Below are 24,698 nucleotides of genomic sequence, written 5' to 3' on the forward strand. Positions count from 1 at the left end.
TTGTTGGCATAGTAACTGTCAAGTTAAACATGACAGCTTAGAAAGAAAATCCCTAATATCTAACAGATAAGCAAAAGTACTTGAAATAAATCCTCAAATTGTGTTTAGAGGCTGCAGATCCTCAGTTTCCATGACTCAGCTGTACTTCTGGACTAACAGTCTTGTAGGAGAATGAACTATTTTCTTCTTTCATCTTGCTGCACATTTCATACTTTACAATGCACTCTAGGAACAGAATGTGTGCTGCTGAACTGCCATATGGTATCCTGGAAGCACAAGATATAAAGCTGAATAAAGACCAGGCCAAAAGAAAACTGTCAAATTACACTTTATTTGTATTGACAAGATAGGCAAAAGAAAGACTTTGTGTTCAGAGATACAAATCCATTATTTGCTGACAAAATGCCAATATACCCACATTGGGTATTTCCACTTCCAAGACAATACTGAGAGGGATCTTTACCAAGCAACTCTTTTATCCTTGGAAAAGGAAAATGAATGCCTGTGAAAATAGTTTCATATGAAAATTTGTTACCTGCTTGTGGCTCAAACTTTACTGTTAAGTTAATGATTGGCAGCAAATAATTACACTTGGCCTCAAAGAAAAACATATGTAAAACTGTAAGATCATTAAATAATAAGCATTAGCAGCATACCCAAAATACTTCTTGTACAAAGAACATTGCACTTGAGCATACACAAGCATTTACCCTTATTTACACATTAGAATTTGTATAGAACAGCAAGACTGATATATACAGAAAAATAGTGGAAACCTTAACAGCCCCAGACGACAGAATATCTAGTGTTGACTCCTTAAATTTTCCATACAGTTTCCCAGGATGTCTCATGTGGTTTTTTCACTATATACTATTGCATAAAAATAGACTGTACAAGAAGGTCAGTCCCCAGTTAACACTTCAGAATATTTCTATGTACTATTACATGTTCACTGCACCAGGGAGCAAAGGAGTCCAGGTCAGCTTCTCATGAAAACAAAGAGAACTTGACAGGTGCTATCTACTTACTCAGTGTGCTTTACCTTGTAATACATACTGAAATCACTTGGCTGTGCAGTAACTACCCAGTGAGCTCCAAAGGCAATTCCCTACCACACAGGATCTCCCACTGTCTTGCAAGCAATGAAATTAATTTCTCCCTGCTTTCTGCACTTGGGATAAAAATGTACCACTGGATCTCTCTGTTCCTGCTGCCTTCTTGTTTGGAATTTCCTTTTGGGATACTATCAGTTTCTCCAAAGTGATCCAGTGTTAAATTCTGCATCAGGTCCTGATTCTGAACATCATCAAACACAAATGTAAGGGCCTGTGGATATGTCTGATACCCCATGAGCACTCTGTCTAAATCCCGGATTCGTCTTCCATCTGCAAGCTGGTACTTGTCTCTCTTTGGTGGCTCCTTAGCAAATTCAGGTAGTGGGTAACTGATATAATCTTCATCAAAGAGGAACAAATCAGAGCTGGTCAATATCAGTGTTTTAGGTTGAAGTGAACTAGTGTTCTGAGCAGATCCTTCAAAGTGATTTACTTGAAATGCCAACACATACAGAAGGATGTTGAGGGATGGAAGATTGGTCAAACCATCCATCTTCTCTGCCACTAGAAAAGCAAGGTCCCCAATTTCCTCTTCATTTGGATAAATAAATTTTACTCTGCTAGAGTGAATCAGTTCATAATTCTCCATTTTTCCTGCAAGAAACACACATTATTATATCTCTATTTAGTGCTATACAATAATTTCTTAATGTACTAGGATAAACAACAACCAGCTTGATAGCTGGCTGTAGCTGGAAGAATTTAAGTTTTGTATCTATTGATACATGGCTTTTGCTTAAAAACAACACTGGAATAATTGTATTTGGATTGCAGGTCTCTGCCAGAGCCTTCTTGCATTATCAACAGACTTTTCTGCAAATTTCTAACCACGTATGTCCAGGGTGAATGCAAGAAGCCATCAGTAACCACACTTGTGCAAGACTCTTACATACTTTTAACAATCCTGCTCACATAAGGCACATCTAAGATAATCAAATCAGGGAGTTTAGTTGAAGTATCAAATAGGAAATGACTGATGCATAAATGTCCCTCAAAAGAGTTTTTAATCAGTACAGTTTAGGTGAAGCCTTAAGTATGATGCCTAAATAAGTCATGCCATGTAGAAAAGACTCACCTGTGTTTTTACTCCCAAATTCAGAGTAGAAGTCCTTATCTACTGGTTCAGGTGAAGGAGTGCGTGCAAGCAGTGACAGGACTGCCATAAGCTGCTGTATGAAGGTGTGAGTGTTGTAACTGTCTCTTGTCAGGCAGGTGACAATGTGATCTGCAGAATGCCCTGAGGAGAGCACAGAACATAATTCACTCACTGTGGTACTACCACTTCTTGAACCAACATGCAACTGTCATCAGAGAAGATTTTTTAAGGATTATTTCTCCTGAAAACATGCATTACTATTCAGAAATCTTTCAAATTCCTGTAAACAACAGAATCCTTACAAATCCCTCAAAAAATACATAATTTCTCTTCATTTAAAATACAACGTATACTTATGATTCAAATCTTGCTCTAGGTATCCAAGAAAAAGGAGAAACAGAAAATCTCTCTTCCATCTCACTAACAAAGACATGGATCCATCTAAAAAAGACTAGAACAAAATAGAACTGGAAAAGCTTAAAGCACAAGAGGTACTCACCAGTAATTCGGAAGTATTGGTCAAACAGGCCAACATTTACTGACTGCACGTCATTAAGTTTTAGCACAAAGCAGCAAGAGAGATGGAAAGAACTGTTTTCACAGTCTGAGTTTTCTTTGTTCCAAAAATCTGTTAAAGAAGTATACATGAATAAAAGGTCAATACAAAAAGATTGTTCTGTCCATAAGCATAATTTTTATATTACAATCTAATACTTATCTCACACTTGAAGAACGAAATTAAGGAAAAACTGGGTACAGTGGCTAAAAATTTCTCAAGCAAAATACAAGCAATTTTTATTAGGAGCATTTTAAAAAAGTATTTGTCCTGTGCCTGATTTAAATTAGCACATGCACTAACTAATAACACACTTTAACTGAATGATCACCATGAGGTTCATTACCCTTCACTTTCCATTTTCATTATGAGAGGGACCATGAAATAACATCAGAGAACAGCATGGATCCCATGGCAGCTAAAAGGGTCTGTCTGAGAAGCAGACATGACTCAAGACTCTGGTTTTTTTGAACATAAAAGCCTTATGCAAATATTGGTCCCTTCAACTAGGAGGTCTAATTAAGAATATTGACCAAAATTGGTTCTTAGACTGAGGACAAACACAGAGAGAGGGATTACATTGGTAACATGATTAAAGGATCAAAGTAACTATTTTACCTGACTGGTGCTCATCTGCATGAATGAAGGAATCATCCAACAGAAAGTAAATAGCTTTTGTTGAGAGAAGCACACAAGCCATCACTTCCACACTGGGAGTCTTGTAAAACAGAACTGAAGACCACATGAGGTGTCTCAACTCTTCATTTTCCACCTAAGAAGTAAATTTTATTTCATAAACACATGAACTTTGATATTTCAGACAGTTTCATCACCTTAGAGGCAACTTTAGACCCCCAGAGAAACAACTTCAAAATCTTAAGCATCTGAACATGCTCTGGTTAAAGAGAGGTAGTGGTAAATGATGCCACAATGGTAGCCACTGAAAATATCTTGTGTTTATATAAGAAAATTATTTTTCTGTTATAAGCAAACTATTCCTTGCTTTCTAACCAAAATTAGAAAAAATACAGAAAAACATCTCATTTGTAAGAAAGATTTTTTAGGGCAAACACTGTAGACAAAACTTTAATCACCAGCTGAGCAGTGGCCTCCCAAACCTCAAGTCTGCTGAGCCTTTAGGTGTTTCTGAGGGTTGGATTCAAAGACCCTGGAGAGAGGACAGGAGCACAGCTTGCCACTGCAGCTGCTGCTCCAACTCAGCATCTTCCCAGCTTCTAACTTGATGGGCTTACTGTGAACCCTTAAATGAGTCACCTGCTTTTTTTATCAGCTTCTGATATAAAAAGAGAAGTACAGCTTGTAACTGTGCTTACTTAGAACATTTGGAAGAGAACTAAGGGAATAAGAAAAATGTATCTATTTCTCAAGCTTTTCAATTTGTACTCAGATTTATCACTCAAAAAGCCACATCATTAATTTTGGGTAATGTTTTTACTTTTCAATCTGATGTTCCCTAGATACACTTAAATGTTTTTCAGGAATCAGGTTTATCTGTTCATGTTTCTGGAGTACCTGCAGCCATGCACATCTGCTGCAGTCATGCACAGTACTACAAAAACATGTCAGAACATTTATTTATTGATTTAGCTAAGAACCATCCCAAAATAATTTCATTCCTGTTATTTTCTTTCCTTTTCCCACTTTAAAGAAAATAGAGGAACATTCTTGGAGCAATCACATCTTCACAACATAATCAGTGTACTCTCCTGTTCAGCACCACAGATCCTGAAGGCAAAATATGCTTTGCAGGATCCCAATTGCTGTAGCAGGGAACCCAAAATGGAATAAAACACCAGATTCTTGATCAAAATGCTTTCAGGTTTCTCAGAGCCTAATTCTTGTGGCTAAATTTGATCAGGAAAGTTTTTATAGATACTGTGTAGTACAGAAAGGTCACAATGCATGTTTTTGTACACTTGATATAGACATGATACCTCTGCAATGTTGCTATGGAAAAATTCAACCAGGGCTCTTCCCTTCAGCCCAGCCACATACTGCAGAGACACAGAAACATGAATGTGAACAGGAATCTGGTTGTCTTCTGTTATCTTCTGCATAAGAAGCTCAGATGGGTATAAGGATGACAATGTCAGATGAGGCTTGCAGAAACTAGAAAAGATCCAGAACACAAATGATCAAAATGTAAAGATCTACACAGCTTTTTCCCTTCAAAAATATTTGTATTTCTGTTCAAAAATTAAAACCAGGTAAGTTCAATTTTTAATAGTTTAAATTATCTATAACTTGACCATAGATGTCAACCTGCTATGACCTCAGCCTGCAGACACATTAAATAGGAAGTTTCCTTCCATCAGAAATTACATTTTATGTTGCAGCGACAAAACAGGAAAATAAAAGGTAGAGTGCCACAGTCCAGGATAAACCATTCACACTTACACCAGACTAGCACAATGCAGAAGTATTTCATCAATACTACAGTCCAAACCCAACCACAATGACAGCAGCCAACACAGGGGTCAGGCCACATCAAGCACTGTGCCAGAGACCTTTCACAGGAACCATTACCTGGCTGCCTGACTGTGTCTGTTTGCCTCCACAGCATGATTTCTTACGGCATCCGATTTGCTTGAAGCTTTGAAAATAATAATAGTCTTAACATCCTGGAGCAGTGTCCTTAGAAGGCTGTAGATTCTTAGAAAGTGGAATTTCTCATGAGGTAGAACAAACACTGCTGTAACAAATCTGTATCCAACAAGCAACTCCAGCACGTGTCCATCCAAAAATGAACCCTTCTGCTGCGTGGCACCATGAGTTGGATGCAGCACAAGTGATGCCAATGGAATTCTATTCAGCTTAAATACACTTCCCAACTCCTCTGTGCCTGCCCATTTACCTGGCAGTAAGCTGAAATCCACCTTTACAATGTACAAATGCTGGGGTGTTAGAAATATCCAACAGGGATGGACCACACAGGGACTCTGGTCAGAAGATTTATACACTGAAGAATAAAGTGCAGAACACAAAGCATTCTTTGAGCATTCCTTGTTATTGCCAGCTGACTCTGGTTGATGCAAGACTTTCTGAACATTGGTTTTATTCCCATAAACAAGATATGTTGGGAAACAACCTTTTATTTCAACATCTTCAGCTGAAATGCAATTCAATTCCATGAGCTGACAGAGAAATTCTTGGAGATTTGCTTTTCTACAGTACCATGTGGAGCTTGGTAACACTGATGTGTAGTGTTGAGAGCAACACGTTTGTAAACAGGAATAAAAGTCTTGAAGATTCTGGGAGTCTGAAACAATAAACAAGCAGTGGTCACTGTTTTTCAGCTTCAGAGTTAAACAGATCTCTGGCAGGAGAAAGCCAAATTCTATTAGATCAGCGTAGGGAAAACACAGTGTTAATTTCAAGGCAGAAGGGATGTGCTGGCAATTTCCTCTCAGTTCCTGATGAGGAATCTCAAACACAGCTAGCATCTCATCGGTCAAAACCAAGCAGGAAGCAAACTGTCTGAGTCCTTTATGAATGTGAATTGAAAAGCTCCAGAGAATTTTGACTATGTCAACACTCTCCACTGCTATGTTGTCAGATGACTGAGTATCCAAAGTAGTGCTGAACTCAAAAGTCTGATCTCCTTCATGAAGTCCCATTTCAAAATATCCATCTGCTTTGTCTGTGGTTGTGGAATTACCCACAGGGCTTCCTTTATTCTCTGTGGGAGAGGGGGCAGATTTCTGCACAGCCTGCACTATCGAGGCAGAAAGGTGCTGGATAAAGTCTTGGTTGGTGGCAGTGTAGGACATACAATTAAAAGGCAAGATGATGGTGTTACAGGGGTCAGGCACTGCACAGTATTCTCTCTCCAAACTTCAAAAGAGAGAAGAAGTCACAGTAAGTACAAACTTGAGTTTAAAAACAGTTATGGCTCCCTACAATTCATGGTGCTGCTTCTCAGAACTTTGATATTTGCTCTTGCTAATACAGTTAAATCAGTGTAATTTTGTAGAACACCTTTGTACTGCACAGCCATTGATTTCAGAGGCCGGTAGCGTGCAATTCTATAGAAAGTAAAAACTCAAATGTTTAACTCCTCTTTCCTTTCCCATTCCCAGTAAGCCCAACCTCATCCCTAGAGCTAAAGGACTAGACAATACAGCTATTGCTGGTTTAGAAACCACCAGCTGCATTCCAGGGTTCAAAGGTTAAAAACATATTTTTGGTTCAAAAACCCAGAGGCAGAATACAACGAAGAGACTGTTTTGCCTTAAAGGCTGTGTTTAAGAAAACAGTATCTATTGTTATTACCGAAAAGCTAACAAGGATTTAAACCAGAGTTTATTTATGTAGCTTACCACACATGATGACCACCACCATACTCTTTGCATGAAGCCAATGAAGAGGCAGGTGCCTAAGGAGAAAGAAAGTACCATCAGGAAGCTGTAAACCACTTAAGAGCTCAGCACACATGAGAAGCAAAGTTAATATTGGCTCATGCTTTTTTAAGCTGGCCAAGCCCTGGTGTTTCCACAGGGAGCTTAACAGCCACCCTTTGAAGACCCAAAAATACTGTTTGCTTTAGGTTGGGCATTCAGCTAAGGCAGAAGAGGAATGAACTCTGATGCTGACCTGAGAACAGATCCAACCTGTGACCCAGGCATTTCAGCACTACACAAAGTTCTACTGAATTAGTGTAACATGAAGCCAAACACTAAGAGAACCTGACAAAGACCAACTACACTGGCAGCAAAGGAAGAGACACCAAGTCTTCTTGTCTTATTCCTTGAAGCCATGCATATGAAGAGTGTTTCAATACCACAAAAGAAATCACAAACCAGAAGTTATCAGACAGGAGGAGATTGAAGAAGACAAATTAAGGCCATTGCCTATTGACAGGGAGAAGGTTCTTGCAAGAGAACTGCCTTTCAAAAACTGATACTGTAATATGATAAGACACAATTCTTACACTCAGCATCTAAATGGCTACTAAATGATGTTATACTAGTACTGGGTAAACATCTCAAAGCCATAGTGGCAGCAGTTCTCTGCAACTCTGGTAAACTTGGATTCTACATTTAATTAATAAGCTGGACCAAGCACCCTTGAATCAAGTTTGGGGCTGCCTCCTTTTCCACTAAAATAGCTCTGAGAAGCAAAAAACTCCTTGCTATGGATTACTACGATAATCTAAATTTATCATCAGAAATAAGTTTGCAAAAGCTTTTAAAAATACTATAATATAAACAGAAGTGTGGCAATTACCTGAATTTTACATCTGGAGTCTGGTATTTCAAAGCATCTCTGGGGAACTGTATGGTCTGTAGGAGTCGAATCACTGGATTGCAAAAAACTGCTGGCTAGGACTGTTTCTTCACAAATTATTTCTAGAACAAACACAAACAGCTCTTTAAATCACTGAAGTAAAACAAAAATAAATATCTAATAGTATCTGCCAATCAAGCGGAATTAAAACTGTATAATTAAGATCTAATCATAAATCATTAAAGCTAAAGGATATCTTCACACAATAGCCAGGACAAAAAAGCAAGCAGAATTTTAGTTTAATTAAAAAGGACTGCTTCAGCTTCTTTCTCAAACTAACAATCAATTTCAATCTCAAATTCTGGTGTAAGAAATCTTGACACAGCTCAGTTTTAACAGAACTAGTCAGCTGCTAGGCTGGCAGGGCACTCTTCATGAACTTTCTAGCACACTCCCAGATTTCTGCAAGCTTCAATTGAACAATATCTGTAATATAACCTTCAACCAGACAGAGAAGCTCGGATCTCTCAAATGCCACTTTAGATATTATCTCACCTTATTTGGAACCTTTTTCAAGGGTTCAAAGCTGAATCATCAGTAAAAACTTATAATGAGTGAATACAAGGCAACATTCTCAGGGATGTTTGACTTTTTGCCAGTTAGATATTCACAGCATCGAACTGGCACAACAGAGCAAAACGATTTTCAGTACTGCCACTGAGCCAGTCTGCTCAAGTATTTAAATATGAAAATAATCAACAAAATTACAGTGTGGACATGTTTTTGGCTTGAGCATAAAAAACCTGTATGTATCTTTCTGGATTGATGGTAAAGTTCAGCAGATGACACCAAGAAATCTCATGGTCAGAGGAAACACAAGAGGTATTTATTACTTGGACAAAATACTGTGTTAGCAAGAAGGAAACTCAAATTGACAGGAAAACCAGAACATGACAGCATTATTTTTGATTTTCTGTTTCCTATATAAATATTTAATCTTTTTCCATAAGCCATTTCCCAATGACATTAAGCATGAATAATATGTTACGGAAACAGATGGTGTCTAGAAAATGCAGAGAAAACAATTCATAGAAACAGCATATCAGGAAATTAATTCCATTATTCATGACTTAAGGTCTAACAGTGAAACTAATTGCTTAGCATATTTCCATTTTCTTTAAAATAGATTTCTCAAAACTGGTATTTTGAAAACAACCCTTCAAAGTTAGATATGTAGCAAATAATAAATTTTTATTGTTGAAGCTGAGAAACAGCCTGCACAACCCTCATTTTCCCATTATTTATAAAAGCCTTCCCCAAAATTCTACTGAAGGAATCTTATGGAAAAGGACTACAGTAAATAAACCTTGACTCTTATACCACTCTATAGAACTCCTAAGGCCTTTAGAAAGATCTATATTTTATTTTCTCCCAAGATTTGTCTGCTCCTAAACATTTACTGTAGTAGAAAAAAAAATCTGTTGATAAATAATTTAAACAGTCCCAGGGGTTGCTGACATACATTTTTACAGCAAGTCCTGTATAAAACTGCAGGTTGTTACATAGTTACAGAACTGAGACAGTTTGTCAAGTGCTTAATATTTTAAAGCAAGCATTTACTTGATTTTGGAAAAACTGGCATTTTTTCTGCAGATGAAAAATTATCTAGAAGGGCTACAAAGGCAAAGTACATAAACAGCAACTAAATGTGTATCTAGGTGTCTGCCCCTCCATCAAATGCTGTCAGAACAATTTCATTTTTCTAGAGTGAACAAAGAAACCTCTGCTGATTCTGCAGAAGTCACAGCAATGGACTTTTTCCAAAGATCAAGCTCCTCAGGGATGCTTCTCTCCCTTATCCACCAATCCACTGATTAATGGTAAGAGGAAGCTGTGCCCCCCATGAAATGGAGAAGATAATCCCCGCTCTTTTCGATGGGTACGAAGTCTTCTCTCACTGTGCATATTCTACTGCACTTCTCAATCAGACAAAAGCCAAAACCAGCAAGTATTTCTATCTCTTTTTCTCAGTCACAAGTGAATATTCACATAAGTCAGTCCTGTGGGCTAAAGGGGAAAGTTAAGTCATTCTTCTAAGTTCCTAATGCAGCAGGCACATTCACTTGAAACACAGAGTAAAAAACATTTACTCTGGTAAAGGTGAGGTCAGCAGGTACTATAGAGCACAACAGATGTGCTGAAATCACCAGCTCAGCCAGAACACTAATCCCACAGGGGTCTTTTTCTCATCTCCTTTCTCTATCTTCCCCCAGGTGTGAGAGAAATGCACCTCCTGCAAAAAGCACTAATGGAACCTATGCTGCTTGAGCTCACATTTTGCAGACCAAGAATGGGTACTGAAGCAATATCAAAATATTTCTCTCTATGCCACAGTTTTCCATTAAGGCATGACTCTAAACCTGGAAGTGGCATCCAGTCCTCTGCAGGATGAAGCAGTAAAAAGTCCTGTACCCACACTCTCACTCCATATATTTAACCACTACTGGGAACTACAGGTAGATTTTGCTGAGTCACATTCCATACAACTTTCACTTTCAAAGCCAATTCTACCATGTCTTTGTGCTTGTCTTGAAAGCCCTAAATCCATGCACATAATATTCATGTATATCAATGCAGCTTAGAAAAGCAGAACCAAGAGGCTCAGCCCAGCAGCACGATACATACATGATTACCTTGGCTGGAGCTGACAGGACGAGGCAGAGAGGGAGAGGAAGGACGAACAGTAAGAGAAGAACAGTTTGATTTGGAGCTGGCAGCAGTGAGCCTGGAGTCCTCACTGATCTAATAAAGAAAGTACGCAGCAATTAAAGAAAAAAAACTAAATACACAGGACACATGAGATCCTGAACTAAAATAAGTCCACACAAGCCTTCTCAATTTTAGTAAAAGGAAAGTTAGTGCCAGCTTTTTATTTTTCTTTTTTTGGTGGGGGGTGGTGGGGGTGGTCACCTCCTCTAAGTCTCAATTTTCACACTAGGTGGAATTCCACCAAGAATTCTTCTAGAGAAGTCATTCTGATCACTGACTAATCACTGTATTGATAGAATTGGCAGTGTCCCAAGTCAAAAGAATGAAAACAGGATTTCTGCTTTGTAGGGACAGAACCTCTTCTTTCCCTACACTGATTTCCAAACCAAGACTAACCAACTACACAGCACACAGCCAGGTACGAGGGAAGGCAAGGAGAATTCAGATTTCTGATTCTCTCCCACTGCTGAATACCCACAGGAAGAAAGTTTGGGGAAGTAATTTCAGTACTCTGCAATGCAAGCAGTAAAATCACAGCTCTGAAATACTTGTGTAAGATACAAAATATGGCTGTTAAGGTCAACTGTGAATTCACTGTGTACACCATTAAGTAATTTTATCTTTTCCTCCCACTTCCTCTCTCCCGAGCCAGCCCACAAATAGAAGGTCAGATAACTACCAAAAATGCATTGAAAACTAAAGAGGTAAAAAAGGCAACATTAAAAGTTCATATAACATTAAAACACAAAGCATAAAAATTTTAATGCTAAGGACAATTCACTGCATTCTGCTTACATCTAACCTGTAGAAGTAATTTTGTAAGCTTTTGTAAGCTGCACATTCTACTTCTCTCACAGCACCAGACTCACCTTTTTATCAGAGTTGCTGAGTTTGTATTTCACCTCCTTTGCTTTTTGAATAGCTTTTAGCACTTCCACTGTGTCCAGTTCCTTTTCTGTGGTAACAATGTTATCCAAGCAAACCTAAAAAAAGTTAAAATATCTAAAAGTATTGCAAATGAGGCATTCTCCAATTTTTTTATTAATGGAATAATCAAAAATTGCCACGGCTCAATGCAAACCATGTGCATCTTTGTAACCATTACACAGAAACAATTACCACATTAGACCTTGAGCTAACATCACTTTAATGCAACTCAGCAACATTTGGTAAGTGTAACACCATTCCAGCACAACAGTGTTTCAATATTAACAGACTTTGTTACCCAATGAGGCAGGGTAAAATCTCATTTAGACCCGGGAGCACAGCTGAGTAACATTAATAAGGTTTCACTCTCTAAACACCTTCTCCAATGCACGCCAAAAACTCATCAGGTTCTCAGAGCATTTGCAGCACTTCCCTGCCCAGGCTGAAGGGAGGGTGAGAAGAGCAGTCCTGGGACTCACCTCTGAGGCTCTGTCTCCAAACTGAGCGAGGACTTTGGTGCGGTAATCAGGGATGATGCTCAGAGGGTTGCTGGATAACATCACCTTCTCCAGGCACGGCAGGCCGCCGATGTTTTTTACTTCATCAATCTGAAAGTATTTGAGAATAAAAGCATGAATACAGACTGGCAAAATGGAAATGAGCACACAGACTGAGCATTTCTTGCACAGATTACATACATACAACAACCAGGAAAAATCACTACAGCCACTTTTATTTATCTGCAGTTTCATCCACTAAAAGAAATGGCTTCTGATCTAACACACATTTTGACACCAAAAGTCAAGTTACCTGTTCTATTTTGTTGTTGCTCAGATCCAAGTTGACTAATGAGTACAGTTTGTTAAGACCACACAGCCTTTCCAGCTGATTTCCTGCTAAATTCAGAGTTTTGATGTTTCCCAGCTTTGTGTGAACGCCTTCTAGTGATGTAAGTTTGTTGTAGGATAAGTCCAGGTGAACAAGGTTGTACAGATGCTACAACAGCAGAGAAAATTCATGTCATGCACCAGTTAAAACTGAACAAAGATGCTATCTTATGGCTGGTTCATTTTATTGTGCAACAGTGTTTTCTGGACACTATACAGCATGAAAGACATGACCTGAAACTGTTCATTACAAAGGTTAAAGCTTGTAGAAATGGAATTTCTTCCAGTGCATTTTTACTAACCCACACATACAGCTGGCAGTGAATGAATTTAGTTAAGAACTAAATGTATGTCAATATTGGCAAAGAAATTAAAATATCCAGGAACAGTTAAGAAATGCATCACTAAAGAGTACTTGATGTTACAAAGAAGCAGCTATTTGGGCTGAAACTACTCTCAATGAAGATGAGCAACAAAATTCTGAAGCATGAAAATCTGCTTTCTAAGGTCTCAGGCAGCTGGGTAAAAATTCACCTTCAAATGCATCACTTACCTGTAAATTTTCCACCAGAGACACCCCATTGTGACTCAAATCCAGGAACTCAATCTTTGGAATTAATTTCTAGAAAGGAAAAAACCCCTCTGTGTTAAATGCACTTTAGTTTTAAGTCAGGCCACACTTCCTTCAGTATCTGCTGACCCACAAAAGCAATGGAAAGGTGTTATCCAACACAGTCTCTCTTCCCAGCTTCTGGCATTAAGAAAGCATTCTGTGTGACTTGGGGCAAAAAAGCTGACTCTTAAGAAAACCAGTTTACTCTGAGGGGCACCACTCAGTTTTAATCTAAAACCTGGTTTCTTACTAAAGACAAATAATTTCTCCTATCTTATCCCCACTAATTATAGATAAAACTCACTAATGTTGCTTTGGTCTTATCAAACAGATAAACCAGGGGATTTATGCTACACACAAACCTGGATAAAGACAGTAGTACCAAAACCCAGAGTAAGTCCATTACTGATTACACCAGCCAACAACTACAAGGTCACAGAAACTTGTAGAAAATGCATTTTAACTCAGAAATCCTTTTACTTTTGGAGGTCTCAAACCTTGAACCTGATGCTGAATTCTGACATCAGTGTTTTGCATCTGCTTGATTTTGGTTGTAATCTCAGAATTGATTTGCCTTGACAAGCCAGTTAAGACCTGCACACAGACCTGAAGCATCTTAAATCCACATCACAAAAAATTATGAACAAGATAATTATGCTCCAGCTCTATGATGTCTGGTTGAGCTACACATGTAAATATTTCCTGCTTCACAAGAGTAGCTCAAGTAAAAAGCTATGTTCATATTTTACCATGCTCTTGTGATGAATGTTAATTTTTTTCTTAATAGCTGATTTACAAAACAAAATTCTAAAGTACTGGCAAAACACTCGAAATTTTGTTTTCATGCTTCTCATATTGTTTTGATGTCAAGAAAGCTGCCAGCACATCATAGGTTTTTAAATATGCAGGAAACTCCAGCTTTGATAACTACTCCAAAGTTGAGCCATGAGGTGTTTTTTCTTATAAAAAAAATTTAAAAAAACCTCTAATTGGCTCCTACAGCCAAGGCAAACAGTAAAAGCATGTTTCAAAAAGTGAGAATTCATGGAAATGCCTACAGAACACAAAATGACAAAAGTACTCTCCTTTAGCAAAGGAAATGAAGTTCTTATAGAACAAATCTCCTAAGCATTAACTTGGGTAGATAAGTGCATAAAGTGCACATAAAGTGCAACTGAAAATTCTCCAGAAAAAGCAGTAGAGCAAATCCAAAATCCTTGCTGTGTAAAATGTGCCACAGATAAGTAATTCTTTTTCCACAAATTAAAAATACTTCTTACCACTGAATCATCAATTTCAGAGATGCTATTGTGACTCATATCCAAGGTTGTTAAAGTTCTCCAGGTCGGGATAATTGCTGTCACTGGACAACTTGAATCCAGTGCATCCTCTGGCTCCCAGTGATCAAACTCAGAGGCCTCAGGCACCAGGATTTCCTATTTAAGAGAGGGACACCAACATTTGGCTTACACCTTCAGGGAGAGCTAATGGTTTTGGAAACTATGCCAACAATCCCCTGTAAGCAAGCACCAAAAGTGTCCCTGTGAAGGGACACATCCAAATACTTCCCTCACTGAAACTTGAGATTCTGTAAGGTTAGAAAACCCTTAGAATTCCATGGTTTTAAAAAGAGAACCTGCAATAGGCAGTACAGAAAACTTCATGAACTCCAAATGGATATTTCCCCATTGTGCATGCTGGTTTTGCACATGCTTTGAACACCCACCAGAAGGAGGAACTTGCTCTTACCTTCATTGATGTTGCTGAAAATCGAACACTCAGTGTGGCCAGGGCATGTTTTGATGAAGTCAGCCCTTTGATAAGCTTTCCCCCACAATGACTGATCTATTTAAAAAAAATCACATTACATAGTCAGAAGTACTAGGACAGACAAATGAGACACAAGAGGTAGCTACAGCAGATCCTACAGCAATCTGCAAAGTAGTTACAGCACTTCCTTAAAATCTCCTGAGATTATCAGGTCAGAAACACTGACACTTGGCAAAGCTAAAGCAAGAAATCAGAGACATAACTAGAGAAAAGTGAAATTCAAACATATATTTAAACAAAGCTTCTCCACTGACTTTCCACCTGTCCCACGTATTCAAGGTGAAACTACCCAGGTGATTTAACAGTTCACAGCATTTTTACTGTTACCTAAAAGAGATCTATTTCCAGCTATGACTCTACCTGCAGACACATTCATTTGGGTATCAGATGTTCTTTTTATTATAAGAAAAAAGAAATGTCTAGAAAGTGAGGACCTGTAGTCAGCTAATTACACAGACTGAGTTTAAGATTACAAAGTCTCTTTTTCTGTAGCTCAATTTGAAACAACATTACTGAAAATCTGCTACAGTGTCTGTCCAGGTCCTTCTCTGTAGACAGTCACACACATTGTGTAACCATGAGAGCTGGCACATTTGCTGGTGTATCAGGAAAACCACAATGAACTGACAGAGATTGAAAAATCTCTGTCATTCTTGAAAAAATTCTTCCCAGATTACCACTGTTACTTTTTGGACAGTGCTTACTTTGGGATGAAAGTGTACATCTAGTGTCAGTCAATCCAAAACCTTTCATGAACATACAATTTCAAAAGTCTTCAAGATCTAAAATCTTTTTTCCTCACATTCATTCTCACAGAAAAGGGGAAAATTGATACAATTCTGCATTATCCTCTCTGCTGTGTTAGACTCTCTCACTCTCTTGTAGCTTCTTTCCTGTATGAGAATGACAATAAATCACTGACTTCAGAAATACACTTCAGTTCATGTATTTCTCATGACACCTCATATCAATGACACAATAGCATTCATGTACTAGAAAAAGTACAGCATCCACCAAAAGTGCACAGACTGCATGACAGAATTGGATAGTCTTTCTCTCTGGAAAGACCTGAAGTGGTCAAGCAGGTATTTGAAAAAAATATCCATTGAAAACTGCTAGAAACCCTGGTATTTATATTGCAAGCAGAGCAGTGAAAAACATCTGTAAATTATCAAGCAAGCAGCACAACACCCAATAGGGCACTTTCACAAACAAATTTAATGTCAGGGTATTTTCACAAATACTTGACATACTTTTTTTTCCAAACTAAAAGCACTTTGTAATACGGGATCCTACTACAACCACTTCTTAGTTCTTTAAGGTAGTGGAAAGGCACTCAGGTACAGGTTTTGTGTGGATACTGGAAACTGTTTTTTTTGGAAATACACACAGTGCAAGGTCTTCTAATTTAAATGTTGTGCCCTTATTTCCAAAACTTGTGAAAAAACACTGTTTCACAAATGAAACAGTCCTCCTAAACTCTGCATACCCCAACTCCAGCAGCAAATCAAAGCAGAGAATCACCAATTCTGAGATATAGGCAGCAGCCCTGGCATTTACAGAGCACATATGAGCAGTATCTCAGCCCTACCTCTATTTGATGAAGTGACTTGAAAATAGACAGATCAAAAGGCAAGAGATGCTCCTGAATGTTACTGGTTCCAAAAGGTCCCCCTGTTCCAGTGACCTGGCATTTAAGACATTAAAGAACTGAGTTAGTGTACACAATCCAACTTTTTTGCATTCCAGTCTTACACAGGCAATGGCCCAAGGGCAGTGGCTTAGAAAGACAGCCCAAGTTCCAAGCAATTTTTCAAATATGAAATTCATGGCACTTGCAGGTTGACTCCAGGAAAACAAATACTAGTTGCTCCAGCTAAGTGCACTGAACTTGAAGTGCCACCTTGTGCTTGCATTCTGTAGCACATGGGGCATGCAAAAAGCAATATCATAAGCAAGGCTGACCAAGGCTCCATTGTTAGCTGAAAATCAGAGAAAATTCACTGAAAACAACTTCCATGAAACCTGTGAACCTTTCAAGTCTGCACTGTCTTTAATTCCACTACAAGGGATGAAGTTCAAGGCATTGACAAGATGGGTTTGAAGAAAACAAGCATTACACTGATACATCAATAAAAATGCATCTGGTATTTCCACGTGGGCACAGGATTCTGGCCTCAGAGCATGTCAGCAGCATAAAAAGTAGGTGGCTTCATTATGTTTGCTGTGAATAGAATTTTGAGAGAAAACTCAAAGGGTTTTCTCTGGTTTTATGTATCTTACAAGTTCTGAATGTGCCCACTCACAAGCATTCAGAAGGGCTAGAAATTCTGCAGATGCCGATTTTTCTAAACAATAAGCTCCTCTCCAGCCAGAAAATCCTCCCTTTAGAGGATTCTATACAGACAGAGGATGACAAAGGCAACTGAGGAGCCCCAGGAACACCAGCACAGCTGTGGTTTTGCTTCCCTGATCCACCATTTGATTTCAGCTTTGAGCACACGACACAGTTAAAAGGCAGCTCCTCATGCAATAAAGGGGCTAAAATGAGTTTTTGAGTCATAGCAAGCAGTGTTAAAAAATTACTTTAGGGAAAGTCTAATTAATTTCTTTGGTAGAAAAAAAGTCAAATTGTGTCCTGACAAAAACTATCTGTTCTGAGGCCATTTTACATTTATTCTGAAATGGCATTTTAGCAAGAAATTCAGGGCTATCTATGAAACTGAGGCACTTTTTAGGGTTTTATTTTTAACTTTCAGATGCAGTCAGACAGTGAGAAAGGGGCAAGATTTATATAGATGCACATATGCACATGCATTCATAAACAGTGGCCTACCCATAGTGCCTGCAAAGAAAGCAAGGTTGAAGAGGTCAATATTTATTTCTTTACCCATCTCTACTGGCACACAGGAAGATTCTGTGGCTGCATCTATACAGAGGACACTGCTGAAAAAACCACATCACACAGCAAACACCTTGGCTAGAGGACAGCATGGATTGAAGGTTGGCAGCATAAACACCTATTTAATATTGACCTCACCTTTAGATACTTGAGTCTACAAGTGAAATCCAGAATATGGCCTAGATCTGTTTTGGCATCTCCATTAGCACAGGTAGGTTTGCCCTGCAGCAGCTGCTGAGTGACAGCGTACAACTGCAGGGGCCTGATGGTGAACACTTCTCCAGCCATTAAGAGCTGCTCTCCTGAAAAACAGAGTAGCTCAGGATCAAACACAATGTTGCAAGGCTCACACAGGAATAAATGGTACATGGGAAATGGAGTGATACAGGTTTGTCATTCGTACTGTAAGATGAAAATTGAGGGAGCAAAATAATTTTTTTAACACCAAAATAATTCAGATATTCAAGTGGGCACTCATGACACAGGCCTGAAGTTCCTAATGCAATTAATGGCAAATTTCCCTCAGTCTTTACAGGACTGGAATCAAAGTTCCTTTACATAACATAAGAATTATGAAACTTTTTCTGAGATATCTCTAAGTTTATAGCAGTCAGGTTGTTTCTATTAAGAAAACACAGCACCTGCTATCTAAAATACAGACCTCAGATCTTTTGCTATGCTAAATGCAGAACTGTAGTGAATGTTTTTTTGAAAGTATGGGGATTTTCTGCATGCTAGTACCAAAGCAAATGCCCAGAACAGAAAATGCCTTATCTAATTATAATTTCACAATCCAATTTAACAGTAGGAACAGCAGGAAGCAGCACATAAAAGCCTCTCTGAAGGCACATAAGCTCGATGTAGGCTACAGCAGCTGGAACACACACATGGAATGAATATCTTTCTTCCTTTTAGGGACACCAGTTTGACTTCATGGACAAGAAAGCACCAGCTTTTGTGATAAGCAGAGTTCTCAGAAATGCTCTGAGGAGTAAAATTCCCTTCAGCTTCAGTGGGATCAAGTCCAAGAGTCCAGCTGCATATACATTACTGGAAGATTACACTAATACAGAGCAGTCAGTGACACATCAATTCTTGTATCACTGAGACTGCAGGCACTAGAAAGCCAGCAAAGATTTCTTCACAAGCTTTAGATATTCCAAAATTCACTGAATGGACTCTGAGGTGGCTTCACCTAAAGGTAACTTTCTGCCAGAAAATCTGAAATGGCATTGCTGAAAAATGTTTTACCTATCATGCCTACCACACCTCAGCCAACTGGAATTAGAAAGTAGCATCTTGTATGTCCTTCAAAACAAAAATAGCAGGGATTAATCCTTTCACATGCCTCCTGCTGTTAATGGAGCAGCTGGAGCTGTTGTAGTTACAGTAAGAGCATTTCATTTTCATCTGCCAGCCTCAGAAAAGCACACCCTTAAATTAACTGACCAGAAGGTCTCCTGTTTCCTGAATTCTGGAAGAATAACATTTAGATATCCAAAGTGATCTCTTGCATTTAGCACACAGACTGTCAGGATGCACTAACACAGACCAAGCTTCCTCACAGGTTACACTAAAACACACAGACACAGAGAGCTTAGCAAAAGCTCCTGATCACCACTGCCACATCCTGTCCCTTAAGGACACAGACTAAGAGGCCCTTTTCGAAACATGCATTCACCAATTTCTTGTTTCCAACAGTGGCTGCAAGACTGTTGCAGCTCTTCACAAAATGTAGCTTGAATTAAAGTGCAAGCAGCAAGAAAAAGAAAAAAAGAAAGAAGGGGAAGACAAAGTATCAGTCAGATATGGAAGAGCAGATCTCATTGTGTGGAGGTAAAATATGAAAGATATGTGAATGCATGAACAGAGAGGAAAACATTCCTGGAATGAATGCTGCAAGTTCCTTACCTTTGTGAAAGAGCTCTTCAGCCAATGCAGCCGTGATCCCATTGATCTCCTGCAAACAATAAACCATTGCAAGAAGTGTTATTTGCATACTTATGGTTCCAATTTTCTAATTTGGACCTTTAGTGAAGTATCCTTTCTTTTTTGCTGTGGTAGAGGACTGTTTGGTTTTTTTTTTACTGAAATCAGGGGTGACTGTTTTATAGATTTGTTTCTAACTTGAAAACACTTCATAAAAATTACTTGACATGGTTTTATTTCATATGATTTTAACTTCCAAGATGAAAGACAGTGAACTACATTTAAATAATCCCATTCTGCACACATCAATAAAAGGGCAGCAGCAACTAGAGCTAGTTATTACTAGCCATCATTAGCCCAACTTGGAAGACAGTTCTGTTTTGAAGAAAATATTACAAGTGTAGTGTTCTTCAAATTTGAACATTTAGACTATTCTAATGCCTCCAGTACTCAACATTTTGTCAGAATATCACTAACACAGAGAATGCTTTAGGTTAACATGTCTACAGAAAAAAAGAGATTTACAAAGTAAGTAGTCTTCAACCCTGGACTTCAACTCTGTTATGCTTGCTGCAAAGTAATGCAAACCCCTCCTCATCATCCCTCTTCCCCTCCTGAAGCCACCCAGGTGCTCAACCTCCATTCCTGGCACTGATGGCTCCAACATGAAAGGCTGAAAACTCAGTGCAGGGATTTGTACTTCCTGAATCTGCAGGTGCACAAAGATCAGTATTTCCCACCTGAGCACACCTCTCTCCACAAAAAGCAAATGCTCTGTGCAAGTCCAGAAATAGTTCTGAGCACTCCCAACCGCTCTCTTTCAAAGGCCCACAAAAAGAACAAAATAAAACTGTGAGGGTGAAGCTTCTCCTAGAGAAACATCTCATTTTAAGGTAGCTGCAAAGTATGAACAGATATTATGGATCATTGCCACATGAATACTTCATGAGTTTACTTTGCTGACAAATACCTCATGATTCATAACAAGGGAATACATCCACAGGACATCTGCAGCAGACAGCTCAGTTCATTTGATGAGGCAAGGATTTTAGAACATCACATTCTTAGTGCAACTGAAACCCCATTCACTGAGGATGAACAAAGCCTCCACACCATAGTTTTGAGAACAACAAGCTCAAAGCTGTATTCCAAATAAAATTAAACAATTCTGATTCACATTTGAATAAGCCAGTTACACTCATCTGGCAAGCACAGACTTAATTGAAAACTCTACTCTGTATGTCTTTTGTCATCTGGGACACAGAGCCAAAATTTTTTTCCTACATTTATAATTGGAACAAGATTATGACTTAGACTGTTCAGTGACTAGCAGGCAAAAAAAGGAACTCTATTCCTCTGTCAGATCTACAAGAGACTTCTGTCTTAGCTGTAACTACTTAAATGCATCACACCCTCAGAAGTCCATTGTTTGCAGGTGTCTCTGAACAGCAGTTTGTGAGTACTCAATGCTTTTCCTGCAAAACCTTCTACATGTAAGTTAACAAACCCAATCTTCTAAGGTGACAAAGACCATGCAACAAAATAAGCATCCCCATATCACTGCAGAAATCCTTTTCAATGTCAAAGTAACAATAAAGTTCTACATTGCTCTCACATGCAACTGTTTTTCTTTGCTAGGCTGTACCCAAGAACAACAAAGGCTTCAAAGTGACTTTAATGTATCAATGGCTGCTTTTTCAACTCCATTTAGTTCTATTAACCTGGGAAATGAAATTAAATTATCCTTACTGGAAATACTGCAAAAAAGAACAGACAAAAATATTGTAGCCTTCCTACATAAATTAATGAGGCAGTATCGGGGCTTATAATGGCTCCAGTATGTACATGGGTTGTCTGGTAATGAAGATATTTTAAAAGATCAAAGTTCTGCAGAAAGGTAATTTTTTCCAGTAGAATTCCAGTGGTAAATATTTAGCTTTTCTCCTGAATAATTAACACATTTTTGGTAAATATTTTAAAGTATTCTAAAGTTCCAAGCAAAAAACAATAGAGTTTACAACTAAATCAGATCCCCCTAAAGCAAAGAAATGCAGATTAAACAACATCTTTGCTCTTAATACCCAAGAGCAGCTTAGAAACAGGGAAGCATTCATATCCAAATACTGATAGCTCTTTGGAAAAGCAAAAAAAGATTACATTACAAGAGATAAAAAATAGTCCTGAGAAACAAGTCAGGGGCAAGGAAGAACTTCTGCTTGCATAAAAACCATGTGAAGTTACAACACTGAAACTTTAATGAAACAGACCTCATCTACAAGATAGAGCATAGAACAGAAAAATTATGCAATTTGCTGGTGATCACTGGAATTTTGGTTTATTTGACCAGAATTCTCCCTACATTGTCAGACATTTTGAATAAATTCAAAACCTCAAATCCCTCTCAGAGGGCTAGATAGTTACAAATCTGTGCTTCCCTCTTAAGTCTGCAAGGCAATAGCAAGGCTGTGAATAAACCTTCTTCTATTTTTATCTAATTAACTCTGAAGTCTCACCAGGATAATTATGTTCATGTAACATAACTAAACCAGGCTTTCTTTTGTTGCTAAAACTTAATTAACACCTAATGGATCACTGGTGACTAATTTCTGAAGCTATGAAACCCTGATGGGCCTTCTCAAGACATCCCACCCCAAAGCACTTACTGCTCCTCCTCTCCACTCAGTTCTCCAGTGCTTTTTCCTCTTGATGAAATTCCTTCTTCCCCTTACAACATGATGCCATATTGCAAAAAAAAGCCTAACTACACACAAGAGATGAGCAAATTGCAATCTGAACATGAAATCAAGTAATTGCTTCTTGCTTCAAGTATCCTTTACTGTAACATTCTGTCTGCTGGAGCTATTTCTCCAAAGGCCACTCCATCATTGTGCTTCCACAGAGAAGCATCATTGTTCTTCATCTGGGCTACTGGAAACTGTTTCAGTGTGAACCACAGCTCCAACCATTAGCCACTAAGTAGGGGGGTGTGGATGCATTATGCAATGTTCATTTGAGAGCCAGCACTCCTGACTTCAGCCTAACTAATTCAGCCTCACATTTATTCACAGCTTCCAGCTCTCCTGCCAGCACTTATTTTTTTCTTTTTAGAGTCCCTGCCCACACTACTTCCCAGCAGAGTGTCTACTACAATAAAAAGCTGTGTCAAAAATCTTAAAAATATGCTTTGTTATATTGTGCAAAATGTTGAAAAAGAACCATTTCAGCAAACTCGTGAAGATTCCACAGAATTCTCCCCAAGTCAGAGAATTAGGAAAAGAGACTCAGGCCTCTATTCAGACACTAAAAATATAAACTTACATATAAATGAAAGTGTAGGAAGTGTGACAAAACTTTTGGTGCAGTAACAGGGAACTTGAGCAGCAGAGTTTGCAGGTAGATCTCCAGTTCCTTTTGTCTTTTCTCCACAAGGCTTTTGGAATTTTTTCCAATGATCTTCTTTGGAGGTAACAGATTTTTATCTATTTTCTTCTCTGAAACAAGCTGAAAGACAAAGGCCAGAGCTAATACCTGACACACTGTCTGAACTTGCACAAAAGATGCAATGGAACACATTAAGTTGCTTGTTGCCTGATGCTGGGAAGATCCAAAAATTAAATTACTTCAGTAAATTTAGCTACTGCCTTCAAAGTATTAGGTATTTTCAGAAAGAACATTTTGTCATGGAATGATCAGAGTGTAATAACAGTGTCTGCTCAAAGAATCACTCAGTACCAGGGCAGAATGCAACAAATGTGATAAAACAACAAAATAACCAGTGCATTTCTGAGAAAGCAGAACACTCTTGAATAAAGTAGACTTTTCCTCATTTTTGTTTTTTATCAGCACTGGTTGGTAAATATCCCATGCTACATTAAGGATGTTTTTATCATCCACTGTGATGAGACTTTGGCCACCAAATCAGCTGATCATAAACATCCTTAGCAAAAAGTTCACTGACTCCAGCCTGAACTCTCCTCTCTGACACAGCTTCCACCCAAGGCTGAAGCTGTCCAGGTCAACCTCCCCCAGTTCAAGAGGGGAGTGTAATGGGGCAAGTAATAATGTTCTCACAAAAAGGACTGAATCTGCAGTTCAGATGGCATCTGGCAGATATTCTCTCTTTATTGAGGAAAGAAATCACTCTGTAAAACAGAACTACAAGAACTGTACAAAATTTTGTAAGATACCAAGGTCACAGTTTTAACATTCTTACCTTTTCATGCAGGTCATGGAAATCACTGTAACGATGTTTGACTGTCCACTGATGATTGCCAACACTGACCTGAATAATGTACACCTAAAAGGATGAAATTCAAGTAAGGACACTGCAAAACATTTAAAGAGAAGCTGCCTGTGAGACCTGCTGATTGATGGAGCACTGTAAGGTGGGTATATATTCTGCAAGGACCAGAGCTAAGGAAATGCTAACCCCAGGTCTGAGGGGGTTTTGCTGATGGGGGATGCCTGATCTCAGTCACGAGGGTGCTCCATAACAAGAACATGCAGATGCCTCAGTGTAAAGCAATGGCTTTTTTTTGCAACCCAAAGGTTAATGACCAAGGGCTCTAAGCTACCTCTTTTTCCAAAAGTTTCTGCTAACTGAAGTTAGTCCTCATAGCTACCCACAAGCCTGAGACAGCAGCATCCCTTCTTCCATCTACCAAGTTCCACAATGGGCAGAGGAACTTGGCAAGCATCCTGCTGTCACTTCAGTTAAGCAGAAATCTGGAGCTTAACTCTTGAGAAAACAGAACAAATCCTTTGGTTGGGTGGATGCTGTCTTATTGCTTTTGGGATAAAGCACACACGACATCTTCCTGAAGAGTT

The 24,698-nt window shown here is 38.7% G+C and overlaps 1 protein-coding gene across 3 annotated transcripts in view; it reads right to left on the bottom strand.

Moving 5' to 3' along the window:
- Positions 1-312: 312 nt before the first annotated feature.
- NISCH (nischarin) overlaps positions 313-24,698 on the bottom strand; it is a 29,495-nt gene continuing 5,109 nt past the window's right edge. Inside the window, exons 2-21 of one of the 3 annotated variants that reach the window (XM_036390783.2) lie at positions 24,085-24,168; positions 23,190-23,372; positions 19,854-19,902; positions 18,081-18,244; positions 16,632-16,727; positions 14,960-15,055; positions 14,491-14,646; positions 13,151-13,219; positions 12,521-12,706; positions 12,190-12,318; positions 11,653-11,766; positions 10,708-10,816; positions 8,015-8,136; positions 7,108-7,163; positions 5,315-6,622; positions 4,723-4,897; positions 3,386-3,539; positions 2,711-2,839; positions 2,191-2,352; positions 313-1,709 (exon numbers count right to left, since the gene is read on the bottom strand). In XM_036390783.2, coding sequence (XP_036246676.1) covers positions 1,081-1,709; positions 2,191-2,352; positions 2,711-2,839; positions 3,386-3,539; positions 4,723-4,897; positions 5,315-6,622; positions 7,108-7,163; positions 8,015-8,136; positions 10,708-10,816; positions 11,653-11,766; positions 12,190-12,318; positions 12,521-12,706; positions 13,151-13,219; positions 14,491-14,646; positions 14,960-15,055; positions 16,632-16,727; positions 18,081-18,244; positions 19,854-19,902; positions 23,190-23,372; positions 24,085-24,168 — 4,170 coding nt within the window. In that variant the 3' untranslated portion in view covers positions 313-1,080. Of the gene's footprint in view, positions 1,710-2,190; positions 2,353-2,710; positions 2,840-3,385; positions 3,540-4,722; positions 4,898-5,314; positions 6,623-7,107; positions 7,164-8,014; positions 8,137-10,699; positions 10,817-11,652; positions 11,767-12,189; positions 12,319-12,520; positions 12,707-13,150; positions 13,220-14,490; positions 14,647-14,959; positions 15,056-16,631; positions 16,728-18,080; positions 18,245-19,853; positions 19,903-23,189; positions 23,373-24,084; positions 24,169-24,698 lie in introns of those variants that run through there. The other 2 variants (XM_054515993.1, XM_036390785.2) reach the window with 2 other exon arrangements.

Source organism: Molothrus ater, chromosome 11 (genome assembly GCF_012460135.2).
Source record: "Molothrus ater isolate BHLD 08-10-18 breed brown headed cowbird chromosome 11, BPBGC_Mater_1.1, whole genome shotgun sequence".
NCBI classification, from domain to species: domain Eukaryota; kingdom Metazoa; phylum Chordata; class Aves; order Passeriformes; family Icteridae; genus Molothrus; species Molothrus ater.